General features: G+C 39.1%; 1 protein-coding gene across 1 annotated transcript in view; it reads left to right on the top strand.

The window, feature by feature from the left end:
• The first annotated feature begins 243 nt into the window (after positions 1–243).
• itga9 (integrin, alpha 9) overlaps positions 244–20,389 on the top strand; it is a 60,050-nt gene continuing 39,904 nt past the window's right edge. The window contains exons 1-15 of the mRNA XM_087802276.1: positions 244–637; positions 1,176–1,303; positions 3,380–3,486; positions 6,643–6,766; positions 7,358–7,425; positions 11,124–11,253; positions 11,335–11,420; positions 11,480–11,542; positions 12,434–12,571; positions 12,688–12,793; positions 14,213–14,307; positions 15,445–15,535; positions 15,803–15,848; positions 15,921–16,078; positions 19,109–19,260. Coding sequence (XP_087658402.1) covers positions 471–637; positions 1,176–1,303; positions 3,380–3,486; positions 6,643–6,766; positions 7,358–7,425; positions 11,124–11,253; positions 11,335–11,420; positions 11,480–11,542; positions 12,434–12,571; positions 12,688–12,793; positions 14,213–14,307; positions 15,445–15,535; positions 15,803–15,848; positions 15,921–16,078; positions 19,109–19,260 — 1,659 coding nt within the window. The 5' untranslated portion in view covers positions 244–470. The remainder of the gene's footprint in view (positions 638–1,175; positions 1,304–3,379; positions 3,487–6,642; positions 6,767–7,357; positions 7,426–11,123; positions 11,254–11,334; positions 11,421–11,479; positions 11,543–12,433; positions 12,572–12,687; positions 12,794–14,212; positions 14,308–15,444; positions 15,536–15,802; positions 15,849–15,920; positions 16,079–19,108; positions 19,261–20,389) is intronic.

The following is a 20,389-nucleotide window of genomic DNA, read 5'->3' as shown; positions in this document are numbered from 1 at the left end:
TTCTATCAAACGATAGATGGCAGCAGTGCGCCCTCCGGTTGAAACGTGATTCTCCGCGCATCAACAACATCCGCGCCGTCGTTTCAGAAGCAAACGACTTCCGTCTCCCTTTCACAATAAAACCCACCCGACACCAGAAAAGACCGTTTCACCCTTGCCCCTCTTTTATTTTGAATCGCGTTCCCTCCGCGGCTCGTCCTGTCGGTGGTTCACCCCCTCGAGCTTTGCTCCTGCGTTTATCTTCACCACAGCAGAGCGACTTTTCTCACACTGACAGAATGAGGAGAAGCTGACGCACCGTTATTTTACTGGACCGTTAACCGTCTTCTGCCACCCTCCTCTCTTCCGAACCCCATGCAGGACTGTAAGAAGATCGACTTTTTTTAAGAACTTTTTAGGGTGCATTGACTCAATCCTTCTTTTAATCTGGAAACTGTTGGCGCGTTATTACGCGTGACGCGCGACTAAGGATGGCTGGTTTTCAAAGCGGACTACTACGACTTTTGTGCGCGTTTCTTTCCTTTTCTTTGGCTCACTCGTACAACATAGACCTGGAACATCCTCTGGTGTTCCGTGGACCCAATTCTAGCTTTTTTGGCTACTCTGTGCTGGAACACTATCATGACAACACACGCTGGTGAGTCCAAGTCATTGAGCAACTTTTTATCTCTCAAACTTTTTTTTATTTTTGCGACTTATGTGACTAGTTGCGTTTTTATTTTTGCATTTTATTATTATTATTACTGTAGACAAACGAATGACTTTTCTTTTACTTATTGATCTCATTCAGTGGTTATAAAAAAAAATACTTTTAAGTCATAAGGACTTATCTGTTGTAACTTAACAAATAAAGCATTTATTGAAATTAATTTATTCTTTTTTTGTTAATTTAAATAATCAGAATCCTTCAGAATTACTTTATATAAATATATGAAGTTATGGATTCAGATTATTACATTTTTTCTTATGAATACATACATACAAGAAACACATTTACAAATACATAATAACAAGATATAAACAACATCAATCCAAAATTGACTTATTGAGCACATATCAATGTATTATATGCTCAATTTATGCTGTTATTGATTATTTTCATGTGTTTTTTCAAATGTGACATAATAAAAAGTGAATGTATGTCTCAGTGTAACATGATTGTTGTCTGTCTGCAGGGTAATAGTAGGAGCGCCGAGGTCAAACTCGACCTACAGTAGCTATGTGCGCTCACCCGGAGCTGTCTACAAGTGTCGGGTTCACAGCAACCCGGAACGCCGCTGCACGGAGATGGACCTGGGGAGAGGTCAGTGACCCTTCAACTCCATCCACACCTCCACAGTGAGACGTAGAAGAACCCCCCCCCCCACACACACACACACACCCCCCGGGATGAATGTTCCGCTGCTTTAGACCCACTGACTCTTTGTCACATCTGTTTTGTTTTATCAGAATAATGCCTCCTCAGTCTGGTCCTCGCACTGTAACCAAGGCTGAGACGATCCAACAAGAAGGGCTCTGTCCGTCCGCAGAGAGCCATAAATGTTTTGATAAATATGATTTATGCTTCTGTTAATATTTTCTAAGCACGTGAGCCAGAAAGTTGACCCCCCACCCTCCCTACGCTTCAGAGCCCCATCTCTGAAGGCAGCAAGCCTTGGTTGTGTTGTGGTCAGGGAAAGCCGGAGTGGCTTCAATATTAACCCGGGGCTCAGTCAATGTGTCACCGAAAAACATACGATATCAAAGAGCGAGCGCCGGCTCAGTGGAGCACATGGGTCAGAGGCAATGAACTCTCATGGACCCCCGGGGACAACAAACACACTGACGCACACTTACAGCTGCGTGCCGATGGTCTTTGGGGGATACATTAAAAAATATGAAGCAATATTTAGCTATTTTTAGACTTTTACTATTTTAAGAAAACAACATAGAACTGACTCTTTCCTGGCCTGACTATGCCTTTTCCTTTTAACCTTCGACAACGATCTTAAAAATCACATGTAGTTTCTTAACAACACAGGTTTGTGAAAGTACTGTATGGCTGCTCTTTTTTAGTAAACGGTCAATTTAGAAGTTTTCTAAAAGTCAAAAGTTAAATCTTCAATTCATCTAGTGTTCAATCTTGAAAGGATAATATACTTGTTTTTATTGATTTAACTTGATATTTGTTACTTTCCGCCTCTGCCTCTACCCATGCGTAGATTGCGTAGATCACACATGGGGACAAAATATTTTTAGTTGTACAAGTTACTAGCTAGACAAAATGTATATTTATCAAAAGTGTCTGTAACATCAATTCTGATGATATTGTATTTTAATTTAAAAGTCTGGTTTCTAAAATACACTTTAATTACATTACCACTAAAATTGGTTATTACTGTACCTTAGATTATCTTAAACACTTGTATAGGTCACCATCATAATTTTTAAGCCAACTATACGGTAAATTGATTTGATGGGTCAGATTTTGCCCCCGGGCCTTGAGTTTGACATGTGTGGTCAAAGGATTGGTCACCCTCGTCTCGCCCAGGGTGGCTTTGTGACCTCATGTTGAGAAAAAGGATTCAAAAAAAAAAAACGGACAACTATATATATAAATGTGTGGGTTTAATTTAAACATCTTTGAAATGCTGATGTTTCAAAAAATGAAAACATTATCGTAATCATAATAAAATTTAAAAAAGAAAATTGCCAACCAACTCTCCTGACTTACTGTTTGAAATGTTGAAGTCTTCCCCTCCAAACTGAGTAAGTCCCTCATCATTACCATGTTTTGAACTTATTACTTCATTAAGTCTCAGCGAACGAGAGGTTACGAGAGCGAAGTCCATTATGCTCTAATATTGGCTTCACTCCGCCTCCAGCCAGCTGTAATCATGCCCCGCTTTATTTATATAAAGAGTCCCTTGGAGGTGGAGACTTCCTGGATTGATGACATGTGGTGACAAACCTTGTTGCTTGACCAATCACAGCAGAGTGATTGTGGTTATGGTGAACAAGATTTCATCTCCAGAAAAAAAAAGTGTTTTCAGTGGGCAGGGCTCAAGCACATTTTCTAATCATCCTGTTCTTAAGTGAAATTCATGATCACAAAGATAAGCAGATGTTTGTCTTCATTAAACATCAATGGACGAAGGTCATGTTTAGAAGCGAGTCCTTTCCTTCTATTAAATGAATCATCGCCGTCATTGACGAGCAGCTTTTCACTCAACTGTACTTTGCACCAAACTTGAGATAAAAACAGAAAGTAAATAAAGATTTGTTTTTCAATGTTCCAAAGTTCACTAAACTGAGCAAGATAAGTAAAATAAAGCAAAAGAAACTTTTTTTTTGTTCTTCCTCTGACCTGATGACACCGACTGAACTCTGTGTGTTGCAGGAAACAAGCCGAGGGAGTCGTGTGGGAAGACGTGTCGAGGCGACCGGGATGACGAGTGGATGGGGGTCAGCTTGGCCCGACAGGACCGGACCAATGGCAAGATACTGGTGAGCTCAGAACACTCTGGGAACTTTCCAACTTCTAGGCTTGTATAAGTTGATACGGAATCTAAATTGTCACAAATGTTTAGAGGTGTCATTTTTTTTACTCTCAATCAATTATCAAGCACAGAGATTCTATTTATAGTTTATTTATGCTGAACCAATAAGCTAAAATTAATATGGATGCCTTTCTCATTTCTGTTTTGGGAATAAGACTTATCTTTTATTTCAATGTTCTTTTGACATATGAACTCAAATGCCAAAGTATTCGTTGTGCAAACACTTTTAACGTTGAGCGTTTGTCAGTAACACATATTTCGTGTGAATCTCAAACTTGAAAAATGTCCCGCCATCATTCTAAAAAAAAATTCATGAACCCCACCAAGTAAAATCGTTCATAATTATTAGAATATCAAAAACAAAAAGCGTCTTGCATGTGAGCAAAATGTGTTAATCCATGATAAATAATGGCGTTTTCCCAGCGATAATGTGTATATATAGCCTGTATATATTTTCATTTTTAGTGATATTACTTTTTCATTTACTCATTAATGACTTTCCATTAATGCATATTGTATACTCATCATGAAACGCATGTAAAAAAAAGATTTCCAGGCTGGGCTGAGAAACCTTAAAGTTCAACTAATATTTTTTAAACTGACATTAATCAATAGTTATTTGACTAAAAAATACAGTTTTTATTTATTTATTTTATTTGTATTCATTTGTATTTTTTTCTTTTCATATTTTTAATTTCAATTTATTTTCTTTTAATTTTTTATATATACCACACAGCCAGATAAATGTAGTCGTGTGTCCGCTCGTGAGACCAACCAGTAGTGGGTTAGGGTTATCCCGGAGGTGCCTGGGCTCAGTGTTTGCCCAGAGAAGAGCGGGCGTCTAATAGTTTGTTTAGGTTCCAGCCCCTCTGGTGGTCCCATCCAGGAGCAGCCTCTTATTAAACCCGGTGTCCTGCGGTGGGCCGAGAGGAAACCTCAGAAGCCCAGCAAAGTAGAGAAGAAGCCGGTTGATTGAGGGAGAAGATTAAAACACAAAAAAAATCCTCCACAGACACGCTGATCTAACAGATGTGAATCTCTGCGAAGCCTCTTGAAGTTAAAACTCCTGGCGAAGGTTTTCCATGTCGAGGTCAGAATCTGAGTGAAGGGTTACAATACAGTTGGCGGTTCTGCATATCATAAAAGAAAAGTCTGCTGACGTTTGAGCCACGTGTTGCTGTGATGGTGTTTTTCTTTTTTTTTATGTGAGTGGGCTCACGTCTGTGGGGCAGATGTGTGCAGTGGTGGGTTCACAAGTGGGTTTTTCGATCAGACAAGAACATGACTTGAGTTTTTTTTTTCTTGACGTCAGCTGATTCTGTCACAGGGCTTTGTTTAGGCTACGACAATTAGTTTTGGCCGTTCTTATGCGGTCATTTGACTCTTTGTGTTCACCCACACTCTGTAGGATCTTTAATTGGCTCTCTGTGTGTCTTCTGGGAAGAGGACGGAACAAACCGAGCTAAACTTTTGAGTCCCATGAGCACATCGCTCATTGATGTGGCTTCACCAGAGCAGAGCTTGATAGTTCTACATCCAATCGATGTGGGTTTCAAATCAATTGAAACATCAAAACATGGACAAATGTTTGACCCAACCTTCTTGAAATCGGTGTGTCATGTTCTCTTCTTTCAAGTCCATGCAGTGGGTTTGAAAAGTAGAACGATTGTGATGCTCTATTTTCTAATTTATCCAGTTAATCTTGATTTTGTGTTTTTCTGTTTCATCAAACACTCATCAAATTCCTTTCCTTCAACACGCCTTTTACTTTATTCAAAAGCCCCTTATCTCATCCTAAGCCTTGTGTTGTCTCTCGATCAAAGTGACCCAAAGGACAGAAAACAAATGTGTTTGTGGTATCCCTTGTGTTGTCTGTGGGTGAAGGTGAACGACCTCCACCACTGCATATGTATTTCTGTAAGCCAGGGAGGACTTCCAAGGGATGCCACAAACACATTTTCGGTCCTTTGGGTCATCTTGACCCTGAGATGACACAGGAGTTAATAACGAGTATACTTGTAGGTCACTATCAATCTATCACTATATATCACTAACAATATATATATTATATATTATTTTTATATATTATACATATATATAATATCGCTAAACAATTTCCCAAAGGAGACCTCTACTGAGGGAATAAAGTTCTACCTAATCATGCACCTTATTCTACTTAAAATGTGGGTCAACCATCCAGCAGGCCACATAAAATAACAAGGCGGGCCATATTTGGCCCCTGGGCCTTGAGTTTGTCATGTACATTTAGATTACTACGTTCAACAAACAATATTTCCACAAACCTTTGAACCAACGATATTTAAAAGTAATAAAAAGGTATTTATTAATAAAGTTAACATAAATCTAGGTTTTTAAAAACGTCTGGTTGTGTGAATTCAATATAGATTCACCCATAAAATTAGAACTGGCTTCAGCACCAACTCCTTCCCTGTGCTGCTACTGAACAGAACACTGTTTGGGAGGTCAAATCTGGTTCCCTGTTCGCCCCTAAACTCAAATAAATGGCTTTTATTCTAGTTTTTTTCTGACATGGCATCAGTTTTGCTCTTGGTTATATTTTGTTTTCTATCTTTGCTCAGTTGTTGACATCATGTTATCTTTCATATACGTTCACACCTTACCAGAGTGAACCTAATGTGACTCCTTATATTGTAGTTATGCAGCTTTTATGAGGGTAAAGCTATACAACTGATCATGTAGAAATGTTTTAATAGTTTATCTTTTAAAATAACTTTTCATTTCCTTGTCCTATATAGTTTTTAGGATGAATAAATAAAATTGAATGCATTAGTTTTTGCTCTTAGGAGATTGAATTCACGACTCCCTGTTCAGTCGCTGTTTTCTCTCCATTTGTTAATATCAAGTGTGAACTCCAGTTGCTTCCCAGGCCTCTATTATTCACTTAGCTATCTTCCCACTGCACAGCCTCATGCTGGATAGTCGCACCACAGACCAAAGCTGATATTTTGATAGCCACACTGACTCCAACTCAGTCGGAGATGAGCAGAGAAAAAAAAAACTGTCTTCACTTGATGAAAAGCCATATCATTTCTCTCTCTCTTTTTTTTCTTCTTGTTTTCAGGCCTGCGCTCACCGCTGGAAAAATGTCTTCTACGACTCGGAGCTTATTCTTCCTCACGGATACTGCTCCGTCATCCCGTCAAACCTTCAAGGCAGGACCAAGCCCCTCATCCCTTGTTACGAAGGTGAAGAATATTTAAAGAAAATGTGTCAATGTTATGATGGCTGTGAATTCTTTCATTAATCTTATCCTCAGGTTGTTATTGACATCAGGTGATTGTCGGTGCTTTTAACTGCAGTCGCTCCACATTTACTGGAACGGCTCTGTGTTTTCCTTTCACGCGCCGTTGACGGCACTAAAAAATCGAATTCCTTCCTCACAATATGCGCTGACTCGGTCAAAGTTGTCCTTCATATGTTATTTATCAAAAGCTTTTTTTTTATGTCTTAATTGTGCTTCCATGTCAAGATTCCACTTCCTTCCATAACAACTTGAACAGCAGCCAGACTCGCTTTGCATCGTCATAATCTAAGTGCATTCTGCGCTGATCCAAGTTCAATATTGTTGCAACCTGAGAGCTGCGTGTTACCCCCCCTTTGAAAAGCTGGGCTTTTGTTGCTTTGCACCTCTTTTTTTTTTTCTTCTCTCTATCAGCCCCCCGACTCTTGGATGGGACCGGGGCTTTGACTAGCTCCATATGGAATGCAGGGAAAACTCCAGTAAACGCTGGCTTAAGCACACAGTGAAATAATTTGCGGTTTGTTTTTTCTTGCAGACTATAAGCAGAAGTATGGCGAAGAGCACGGCTCGTGCCAAGCCGGGATTGCGGGAGTTTTCACGGAGGTCAGTAGCCGCTGATCGTCTTGATCCATAAAATATAGTTTATATCGGAAGAAGAGTTTTATCACATGGATGTGGACTTTAGTCAATTAACGGTCGTTTCCAGTGAAGATATCCTTGCCTCACCTTTTTGTCCTTAGCATCAAGATTTGAACCTCACATTATGTCACCAGATATGGATGATCTACAGAGCTTTTACTCTCTTTTTCTTCTTCTATCATTTCATCATCACTTTGTTCTGCTCTTATGAACAGAGAATTTATAACAATTGTTTTGTTTATTATTTAATTTTACTGCAAGTATTGCTCTCTGCAGCCACACCAATTGTAAACCATTTTTTAAGAATGTTTTATTTTTAAATTATTGATTATCCAACTGAATTTTGCTCCTTTTATATTTATAGTCCACAAAGTCTTTTTAGTGTCTTAAACCAAGCATGTGTCTCGTCAGTCACGTTAACTCTACTTTAACTATCATTAAACTGATTTAAAAGCAACTTATTACCACTGAAACATTTAATTATGTAATCATGGGCACTCTTAACAGTGATATCACAGCTTACCAGTGACTATTATTAATATATAATTATTATATACAGTATATATAAATAGAATTGAATAGAAAAAAAAGCAATGAAATAAAACATGAAACTATTAAAGTCTAAATTTATTTGTTAGTTGGACAAACTTTATGAAGCAGACGGGACTATGTGACAGAAATGTTACGTAGAAATTAAATCAAAATATGTCATATCTTGTGTAACCTAAACAATAAAAGCGTGTAAGTGAGCGATTTTTCAACCCAGCACGGAAACTTTTATATCTGTTATTCATTAACTACTTGTTTTGAACCACATCCCGATATTGTGACCGATGTGTTCCTTGGCAAATCGATCCAGAGTGGAAAAGCGTGTCTTTAATGCACGTTTTATGGGTCGTGATTTTGGCAGCACCTTTAATCAAACACTTTATTTGTAACGTGTGTATCCCATAAACCCAGGTCTGTTTCAAAGCAAAGGAAACTTAATTCTCCATGTAAAATTTCCACATTCAGCGAAGTCTTTTTCGACACTTTGGGATGCTGCGGTTCCCTTTCCAGATTGTGCATTTACAGCCGTGGTCATTTTTCCTTTTCCTGCACACAGTCAGAGGATGTCAAACGATGTATAAAATCTAATTTACGTCCTCTGTTAAGATCAGCAGTTGTATTGAAGCAGTTAATGCTCTGATGACTGACAGAGAGGAAACTCTCAAGCAGCCTCGAATGACTTGTTTAGTAGAAGATTATTTTTCCTTTTTCCATAAAACATTGATTTGCTGTCACTTTACTATCAATAGTCTTCATATTATCTAAACAATCTGTCTTGGATCGCGTTATAAACATTACTTGGCCAGTTGTGTTTCCCTAAGACATTTTTTTTAAGGTAACATTTTACATACGAAGCAGCATGTTCTGTTAAGCCATTTTTTTCTTGGTCTCATGTTACAGTCATGCTCAATAAGGGGCACGCGGTGATGTACAGCAGAGCACAATGACTTCAGGGTCTACAAACCTCTTTGATAGTAACTTGTAACTGCTATCAGGTTTCGTCTCGTTTAACTTCCAAAAAAGGTTCTAAATGATGCTGAGTTCTCCGGAGAATGTTCTCAAGCTTTTCAGCCTCTGTGCTGGCAAAGAAAAATGTCACCGTATCAAAACATGAGGCTCAGCATTCTCGGTTTTGTCAAATTAAATTGTAGAAAATAAAATAAAGAGCCGCTTGGGTGCATCGAACCTTGTTACGCGTTGATGCTATTAACTAACAGTGGCACCTTGACGAACTAACTTTTCCTAACATGGGTGTAAGTGTTCATTTCAAATCACTTGTATTGAAATTACAAATTGTTATTTGGTTTCGCACCCATAACTTCTGCCTGCCAAAAAGCCTTTTACGACAGAGGTCTATATTGACCCCCATGGTTAACTTTGTGAAGTCATTTTAAAATTGGAAACTACTTAAAAATAAGAATACACTGCAACCATTAGGTTTACATTCTGTTAACGAAAAATTAACAATCTATAAAAACAACTGAATAACGAAATTATATTTGAAAAGTTAAGTTCAACGATGTAGCGTTCAAGATCAGGAATGTCATTTTCACAGTCCATAACCATCAACTCAAAATGCATCCAGAAACTGGGTTGAGCACAAACCATACAAAGAGAGCATTAGAAAGGCAAAAACACAAACGCTGAATCACGCAACTAAAAGAAGGCACAGGCAAAGAATTCAAGCATGACGTACCGTACAATGAAGGTTACACTCTAGAGCCTGTTGCTGGGGAATAGGTGGAGGATCTGCAGCTGCTGAGGCACAGCAACAGGCTTGATAAAGATTGACAAAATAAGGACCAAAGTTAAACAACAAGACATGACAATATGCTTCAAATTTATTATACAAAAACAAAGTTTTTTATAACTTTATGTAAACATTGTTACACATAACCAGTTACCAGTTACCAAGTACTACTAAGCCAAAAAATGAACCCTCATCGCACAGCTTCCCACTACATTTCTATTTGTAAGAACACAAATTAATTTGCGATAACATGCAAAAACATGTCATCATGATCATGTTGTCATGGTAATATATATATATATATATATATATATATATATATATATATATATATACATTTTTCTGTTAGAATGTCAATTATAAGTAGGTCTTTACATTTTAAAGTTTCTATGAATCTATAAAATTTGTATTTTTAATTCCATAAATTTCTGGAACCACTTATGTGCTTTAATATATGTAATGTGAAGCAATGAAGAACTTTTTTGTTCCTTGTTATTCAGTTATTCAGATTATTTTTGTTATTTCTTTAGGACAGGATTTAGCTAAATATCTAATTATAAATGGATCAGTTTAAAAATGGATACGACTATTAAATGTGTCTCAAAAGTAATTAAGAAGGAAAAAGTAAACTTTTAATGAAGATAAATCATGTTGTTGGATTGCTTCAGTCAATGCCCTAAAACCACAGTGAAAACATCAGAGTGGATTTTTTTCAAAGACTTTTGTTTGTCTGTTAAAGCATTTGAGCTTTCACTGGCTCAATTGAACCCCCCGTCAAAATGCCAGGAATGCCAGGAGAAGACATCCAACTGTTAGAAGTCATCCTGGTCCGAAACCGAAGCCTCAGATGTTGTCCCACATGTCGGCTCCGTCAGGTGTTGTTCCGTTTGTTTGGGCAGAGGAAGGAAGTGCGAGTCCTTAATGTGTGACTGCACTTCCTGTGCGCCTGTTGTGTAACGTCTGATCACAATCAGGGGAGACGCTGGAGATGAAGGAGGCGAGATAAGTAGACACAGATTGTTCCAATTAACCAGAGGCTTTGTTCCGTTGCAAAGAGGTCAGAGGATGATTCCAATGTTGTGGCTTGGCAATGGTTGCCAATTGTGACCAGTGAACAAAAACCGACAAGCGAGTCGATTTCAGGAAGAAATGTGACAGAAATGCTCATATCACAGACATGTGTAGATTCCTCCTCCTTGTCACGTCGGCTTGTGTGGTTTCCATCCGATAGTGAGCAGAACTCTGTGGCCTTTGGTTAACCAGACTTTCTCCCGGCGGTATTTTCTCCTTCCTGTCCCTGGAAGTCGAGCAGGGAAGACAGACACATAAATGACTGAAAGTGTTTGGGGGTTTGATCCACCAGGAGCTGGTCGTGATGGGGGCGCCGGGCTCTTACTACTGGACCGGAACAATCAAGGCGTACAACATGACCTCTGACACCTTCTATAGCCCCAACAAAGAAGACGTGGACTATCACCGATACAGCTACCTCGGTGAGGGGGTCTATCGGCGAGCGAGAAGAATGTGTTTCACAGAAAAGGATCTGTTTGTGATCATGTGTTTCGTCTCCTCAGGCTACGCCGTGACGGCCGGACACTTCTCGGCTCCGAACGTCATCGACATCGCCGCCGGGGCCCCACAGCACAGCGGCAGCGGCAAAGTAGGAACTCGTTCAAGCATGTATGCGATGTTTTAGTAAAAGATCTTTCTCTCTTTCAGGTTTATATTTTTAAAATCGACGGCGGATCGTTGGTGAAGAGTTTTCAAGCCTCAGGGAAAATGGTATGAAATCAATATTTTTACCATAGTTATGTAGAGTTTATTAAAGAAAATGGTTCGGATTGAATAAGATAAGATCTTCCTTTTATTCTTCTCTGATGAATAATACTGTTTTATATAATTTATAATGTATTTATTAAACTAGTTTTGTGTTTTTCCAATACATTGCAAATAATAGCTACCATTAAAAAAAAGAATAAGTCATTAAATTAATCGTAAAAAATGACAATAAATGAAAAGATTGTATTGTATCTATTACGAATTGAGTGAAATTCTTTCGATAGATTAATAAAAAGATGATGTACGTTTTCTTAAAATTTAATCTCAGCATATACTCACTGTGTAAATGGCAAACATTTATGATTATGTGAAATGAATAAAGTAAATATTAAGATCAGATTTGATTTCATTAGGAAATATGTAACGTAACTTTTCCACCAAGTGATACGATTGATTTAAAAAGGTGAATAAAAGTTTATGGATTTGTAAGTTGAACTTCTACTTTATAACAGTGAAGAGGCAAACATGTATTTAAAACATGAATAAATACATGATATAAAACATGGAAAAAAAAACCCACACTTGGCTTGACATGCTCTGTAACTCGTGAATATCAGCCATACTAAACAACACTTGAGATTTTATTTGTCTCTACAATCTCTGGTGAAACCTCAGCCTGTTCAATTTTATATCAACAGATTTTGCTTCAATTTCGAAGCCAGGAAATGCATTCATCTGAGACAAAGAGACTCTTAAGTGTGAAAGCTTCACTGTTTAAACACAATATAGGATAAACCAAATACTTTTTGGAGTCACGTGTGAATATTTTTGTGAATCCTTCTGTCAGTAAAGTGTGTGTCTGACCCATTGCTCTGTGGCTCGGCTTGGTTCCAGATGGGCTCTTACTTTGGCTCCTCATTGTGTGCAGTTGATCTGAACCAGGACGGCCTGTCAGACCTGCTGGTGGGGGCACCCATGCACAGCCAGCTCCGGGATGAGGGCCAGGTGTCTGTGTACCTCAGCAAAGGCAACGTAAGTGGGGTTTGTGCGGGTCAGTGAGAACATGGCGAGCGATCTTCTACGCTCTCCCTGTTTAATTAAGCAAGTTAATGGTTTAATTGAAATACTTTTTTACTATTTCCCATCAGGGTGTGATGGAGGAGGAAGCTGTTCTAAGCGGTGACAACGCTTACAACGCCCACTTCGGCGAGTGCATCGCAGCCATTGGAGACATTGATGACGATGGCTATCAAGGTGGGTTCTAAAGACGCACGTTTCTTTACTTTTGTCGTTTATATGCATCAATCATTCCCTTCATTCATCCATGGATGGAAGCTTCTGGGAAGTTGAAATTCTGGGCTTTTGCTCCTGCTGCTGCGCTTATATATAAGTAATGATTTTGCCTGGTGTATATCGTATTTATAGGATTTTATTTAAGCGCTTTAGTCGCCCAAATTTGTCATTTTAAATTTGTATAATCCAACACAACACTCCTATGTCTATGATTTTAAATTTGATTTCTGATATTCACGTCTAGATTGAAATTAATGTTAGCTCACAAATGTTATTAAACTAAAATAGTAAACAATATAAATGAAAAAAACATCCTATTAAATTATCACTCGTCAATATAGACATCCCAATAATGAGCTAAATTGTTCAAGACACCCTTAATGTATTAATCTGTTTAAGTCTTGATTAAAACAAACACACAATGTAAACTTCTCCTTGATTGAATCAACTCTGCTGAAGCAGCGTCTTCAACCCTGGTTGAGTTTCAAGTGGTTGTTTATGAAACTCAATCTGGCCTTACGTTCACTCTTAGAGCCGTTAATGCGACATCGTCCCATCGTCCTGTTCAAAGTCATTTCCTCAGCTAAGTAGTAAAAGAAATAATCTTTCATCGCGCCTGCTAACGTTGGCACGGCGAGCTTCTCCGTAGGTGTAAGAAAACATTAATTTTGACACATTCTTGCGTCGATGACCCCGCAGCCAAAAAGGGATCTTTAGAAACATCGACCTCTTTTACGCTGCGCGTCCAAACATAAACCACCTTCTCTCCACGCTGACGAATATATTCTGTTTTTGTGCTGCAAGCTTGGTTTGGCTCCGAGCTCTTGGCCTCGTTCGCCGACTGGAAGCTGCTGCTTAGTTTCATCTATGTGTGAGATTCGCCTCGAAGTCTCGCTGCCTGGCACCGACTGTTTGTGTGGAGAACGTTGGCAGCCATTATAACTCATCTTTTTTAAGTGCTGAAGGATTCTCACTCTCACTCGCCGTCTTTTACAACCAAACCGCGAAAGTTGTTTCATTAGAACAGAAGTCAAATTGATGTTTTTACAAATGTCCTGATTATTGTTTGGTACTTAAGACTCTTACTACCAGGCTTAGCTGTGTTCTGGTTTCAGGAGAAAAAAAAACGTATTTTTGGAAAAAGACTAAAGGGACGTTTGTTTCAATGCTCTGGCCAGAATTTAACAGTGTTGTTTCCACTCTCTCAGAGGTTGTACAATGTTTTATGGCCACTAACAACACTTAATTGTCTATTTAGAGTATTACGGTAACAGAACATTCCCCAGACACTGGCCAGCAAAGAAACCGTGCAAATGGCTTAAAAGGAATTTTCTTTGCACGACAATATTGAGCTGTAATTATGCCCTTCTGTATTCCCAGACGTCGCCATCGGAGCCCCTAAAGAGGACGAGTACGGGGGTGCAGTGTATATATACCACGGGGACGCCAAAGGAATGGTCAAGAAGTACTCCATGGTAAGACATAATCTAATAAACAGTTAGTTCTCATTATTTTGTTACATCGCAGTCTGTGAAAGCCTCCGAAATGAGTTTGTTTCTGAGCCAATTTACCAAAGAAAATTGGGAATTTCATGGGAAAACATGTGGTTTGTTAGGATGTTGTTGGGATGCAGTGACTTATATCGGCTGATGTGATGCTAGACAGACAGCTTTATGGTTTTTGTTCTTAACCCTCGTGTTATCTCAGGGTCAAGGTGACCCGAAGGCCTTAAAACGAATGTGTTTCTGGTATTCCTTGTGTCCTCTCTGGATTTCAGAAATGCATACAGTGGTGGAGGTCGTTCACCTTTACCAGAGACAATACAAGGGATACCTCAAACACACTTGTTTTCAGACCAAAGGGTCACCTTGACCCTGAGATAACACATAAGGGATTTTAATGAGCGCACTGCTATAGTGGTCAAGCTTTTGATCCCATCTTGAGGAGTTTAATATGAATTATTCTTAGAAATGATTCAATTTTCTATTGTTATCATTAACTAGATCATTTATTACGTAAAACAGTTCCATATTTTTTTAACCATTCTTAGTGCAGTCAGTTGGTGAAAACTACCATAGGGTTGGTCATGCCTGGGTCCTGAATCATGGGTGCTAGTGCATCTTGACTATTACTTGAGTCTTTTTTTTTTCATCTAAAACTCTCCTGAAATAAAATGAGAAAAGCAGATTGTTTGTTGAAATAACGTAAACATTACCCAGGCATATAACCAAGCACATTCAATTTAAGTTTATATTTTAGTGCTAGTTTAGTTGGTGGGAAATGTATTTTGATAAGTTTAGTAGAAATGTTTAATTATCTAGCAAAATAGTTTGAGTTCCACAGATGTTCAGGCCCTGGCATTATTTGACAAACCCCTGCGAAGCACCTGGTGGCGATCACTCATCCGAGGAGATTCACGAGTCTCTTCTAAATCTTCCTGTTGGCTTGACAACAGACAAAACGCCGAGAGCGGGCGATCTCTCGGCAAATCTTAGGAAGAAGTTATTGACGAGAGAAGGGTAGAATCCCGAAAGAAATGTGAAAACAAAGATCAGTGGAAGAGGTGGGATCACACAATGTTCTTTGCGTGTGATGCGTTTCATGTGTTACAGAAAGTATCTGGGCGCAGTGTGAGTCCTGGTCTGCAGATGTTTGGCCAGTCCATCTCTGGCAATGTGGACATGGATGGCAACGGATACGCAGGTACGCTCACACCAAACACTGAGGAGAGACTAAAAGGAAAATTGTGTGTTTCCCTCAACACCTGCACAGCGAGTTTTATTTAAAATGATATATTTTTGTTCAATATTTGAATGACTAACATGTTGTTGTCACTCTCGCTGCAGCACAAGTGTTTAGACTCATGGTCGAGGCATCTTGTTTACAACATTCCTCGGCCGACACTTTTCGTGTCAGACTATGCATTGTTATCTTAACTGAAGTGAGTCTGAATATGTCATTTTCACACAGACGTCACAATCGGGGCGTTCATGTCGGACAGCGTGGTGCTACTGAGGTGAGTGTGAATGACCCCTAGTTGAAATACCTGATGTTTTTATGTGACTTTTACACTCGCCTGCTCCTCCAGATCTCGGCCCGTCATCAGCGTGGACGTGTCCATCTTCTTGCCGGTCTCCATCAACATCTCGGTCCCTCAGTGCCACGAGGGCCACCACCTGAACCTGAACTGCTTCGTCGTCACAGTCTGCATGCAATTCCACGGCCGACAGCTTCCTGGACAAATAGGTGAGAAACTGTTAGGTCCTTCTTAAGAAAACACAGATGTGTGTCTGACTCTCGCAGATATCAGCTGCTGCGTGTCCTTTCGCTCTCAATAGGTAAACAAAATTAGTGGACGAGAGAGTTTTTGTGGCCTGAGATCAGAATATAAGGTTACAGTCAAAAGCATTTTAGCAGATTTCTGGTCAGTACTTGATGGAAAAATATTTTTGAATGCCAAAATCTCTTGCCTGAGAATCCAAACAGAACTCTTGAAGGCTTGCTAGTATGTCAGTTATTTCCAGGTCACTGCACATGATGATGCATTCAATGCTGCAGGAAGTTCTACAAATAAATTATCAATAAATAAGTGGTGCTAGTTCCACTTTGTTTTAAATCATCTTCATCCAGCTTCTTAATTTAATATTAATAGTATTATTATCCCCATCTTAACCACCCCTAAGTAGATTAACTCCATTGAATCCATAATGTAATAATTAATTTATATATATATTTAATTGTTTTCTTGTCATTACAATATCGTGGATTAAAAAACATTTCTTGTTTAAGACAGTGGTCCCCAACCCCAGGTCAGGTGGAAATCATAAAGTAAAATTATGATTAACAAAACAAAACTTATGTTTAACAGTCCTCATTCCAATAGACATAATGATCGAACACAAACATGTTCACACATTTGCACAGAGTCTCTAAAAGCTATGAAACACACACATACAGAATACTATCGTCAGCATAAAATCAAATATACATAGATACAAATACACATCTTGTATTGTAGAACTCTTGCTGATTCAGTGTTATGGTGAGTCGTATTTATGCACTTAACTGTAGTTTTTTTGCATTTCATGCTTTTGTATTTTTACTTATTTCTATCTTAACATCGGTCCGTGAATATAATCCTGACATTTGACTGTTCTGTGGCACAAAAAAGGTTTGGAACCCCTGGTTTAATAGATTAAAAAAAAACGTTTTAATCTTAAATAGCCAGTTATTGAGAGATAAATTCCACCTCAGAATGACACCAACTATAACTTGTATCTACTGGCAAAGCTAACAGATTTGCCTTTTAATTTATATTTATTTTACACATTTTTAAAACATATAGTATATTATCTAGTGTACCCTTTTAATGATGAAATGGTGCTTATCAAATGAGAATTTTTAATTGATATAATTAATGTTATTAATTATAAATTGATAATTAAAGGAAAAAGTGCGACTTTTAGTGAAAAATACAGTAACTTGTCTTCTCAACATGCTCAAAGGAGAATATGGATTTTTGACAACACTTCAATCAACAGTTTTAGATTGTTGAGGGTCCAAGTGGACACAAAATGCAGCAGCTTCGTGGTATGATCATCAACAACACAAGCGACAAACTTATCTCATCTTAAAAGATGATCTATTCTTGGATTTGATCATCGCACGACACAACTACCATCAACTCTTAGCTCACGATCGAAGCCCTTAAACATCCGCTTCCAGAAAAGACCATGTAGTCACGCTACGCGTTTCTAAACCTTCTTCCAAGTGAGGTGTATCCCTGCTGCGGTGTTAGGGCGGGGTCACTCTCAGTCCCCGGGGGAGCGGCAACACTGTTGTTACATAAAGAGTCCCAGGAATAAAGGCTCTCTGTTCAGCCGCCCTGGCAAACACCATGGAAACTTCAGCAGCATGCGCTCGGCGACTTCCAACCTTCCTCAGCCTCCCCCGGTGTGAGCGCATGACGTTCCCTCTGTTCCGCGCAGGAAACAGTAGGCTTCGGTGTGACTGGGGCGTGTGCGACGCCCCTCCCAGTGTTTTACCAGTATGACACCCTCTTGAAGCAATTACTACAGACTGAGGCTGATTCATTCGGTTGGATGTTGAAAAGCCAGACGCCCCAATATGGGCTTCTCGGAAACATTAGTATAGTGTTTGACCTCATGCTTCTGATTTTTCTCTCCGAAATAGATCCAAAGGTTGTTCGGAGTCACCGAAGCCAGAGCTAGAACAAACAGTCGTGTTATTATTGGAATATTCTTTTTGGATACTGTGAGGCTTTTACCTCAGCAGTGAGACGGGTTTATTTTACAGCAGATTATTACAACTTTTTAATGACTTTTCAATCCTAACGCTATAGTTAAAAAAAAATTCGACATTGTAACATAGATGATCCTCAAGCAAATGTTGCACCTGTTTTCATTTGAAAAGCAGAACTCAAGGTGATGAGGTCAAAGAGCAGAGTGAAGTAGAAAAGGGCTCAGCAAGTTAAAGCTAAGATTCTTAACATCTTCTGGTACAAATCCAGATTTGAAGGGTTCAGAAATTAGAGTTTATTGTTACTCCAGTCATTCTTGGAAGACATGATATATTCGCATTTTTTGCATTTTTTCAAGGTCAAAGTGTATTTTTAAAGACGTTCTCATTATCAAGACATATATGACAAGCAATTATTTTCCAATCTCATACATAAAGTCTAGTTGACATCACCCAAACAAACTTCTTACAGGGCGGTATGGTTCAGTTCAAACTCCTCCATCTCACTTCTAAGAAGCACAAACATGTAAAAGAAAATATGTAGGAGTTTGTTTGCTTGTGAATTTGGTTGAGTGATGTCGTCTGAAGTCGATCCACCAGGCCATTGAAGTGTTACAGAGAGACAGCATTAAGTAATCGTCATAATAAATATGAATTCTTATGAAAAACCTTTTGCAAAGAAAGACACTGATAAACATTTGGTTAAATAATATTTTATTTTAAATAGACGTAACATGTTAAAGGGCTAAATAACGATAAAGTGTCTTTGATCTTTGTAATAATGGCTAAAAAGTGTGAGTTTAAGATTTACAATGTGATAAAAACATGCATTATGTAGTTCACAACAGCACAACTAAGGGTTTTGATGTATTTAATGCACATTTTTTAAACATAAAGAGTTTATGAAAGGATCTGGCCCCAAAAAGGCTGTTTGGTTGACGTAAAATTAGGTCAATTTTACTAAAACTTCATCAATATATTTGGCTCATTCAACTTTTTTTGTTTCCTCCGACGCAGAGATACTGTACAACCTGACTGCCGACGTGGACAAGAGACAGAAGTCGCGGGTCTACTTCACTCAAGGCGGATCTCAGATCAGCCAGATGAGTCAACAGCTCAGTCTGCACATCAACCGGGAGGAGTGTCAGCGCTTCACGGCCTACGTCAAGGTAACGCCTCCGCTCTCCACTGACGGGGAATTATTTCTGCGGCTCATGTCCTCATGTGAGCTCTACATCGCTTTCCCGTGACCAGATGAGATCATTGCTGCGTTGTTGACGGTCGATATGAAATGTTTAATTCGTTTCCTGAGCGTCTTTTTGGAGCATAACAGTTTAACTTTATTATAAGAAAGACACCAATTTGAGACTCAAAGGAGCTGCTACTCTTGCTGAAGTATCTGCAGGCATCTGCTGCGAAGCTATTTGTGTCGCCCTGCTGGGCGAGGTCAAGGTAACAGTCGGGCACTTGTTGATTCGTTGTGCGACAGGAGCGTGTGTTACCCGCCTCAAGTCTGCGGAAAAAGTGACAGGAACAGTAAAACAAGAGTGCCCTTTGTCATTTCATAGTCCCTCTATTGTGTCCCTGAGAGAGTTAAACCCTCCTGGTCCTGAGGGCTCCATCCATGCTTCACCACCTCTACAACAGAGGCCACAGCAGGCCTGTAAATTTCACTGGCGTTCTTTTTAACAGAGCACTGCAGGCGCTCGCTCTGTGGGAGGCTGAGCTGTCGACCGAGGGGGGTCATCACGCGTCTCCTGCGGTAATGAGGATCCATCACTGCCGAGACGCAGTAAAGCACTATTATTTGACACGACTCGCGGCCCCTCAACATGCTCGGCGGGAATTAAAGATTCAACAGAGACAACGTGGATGACAGTCTTCACGACTGAAGTCAATTAAACCTGTCAACGTTTGACCGAGCCCAGTGTGTGAGACTAAATATTCCTCGTCGTCGCACCTCTGAATATGAGTCCCTTTAGCCAAACCTACATTTAGAACTGCTTTTAAGCTGCTTTTTTTATCTTACTGTCTTCTGTGAGGTCTCGGAAATATCCAAGACTATGTTGGAACCTCTCGCTTATTTACCTCCTCAAGACTCTGAATTTTTTTCTAGAGATCCTTTTAATCTGTGATTTATTGATCTCTATCCTTTACTAAATATATTCTTTATTTTGACAAGATTCATTTTATTACATTTTATGTAATCGGACAAGAAAGGACTTGATATTTATTTATATGAATGCTCAAAACATGCAAAAGGCAACATCGGTCTGACCTTTTTGTCATTTATTTGTG

This window comes from Callionymus lyra, chromosome 11 (genome assembly GCF_982586985.1).
Source record: "Callionymus lyra chromosome 11, fCalLyr1.hap1.1, whole genome shotgun sequence".
NCBI lineage: Eukaryota > Metazoa > Chordata > Actinopteri > Syngnathiformes > Callionymidae > Callionymus > Callionymus lyra.
This window is presented reverse-complemented; position numbering and strand designations above follow the sequence as displayed.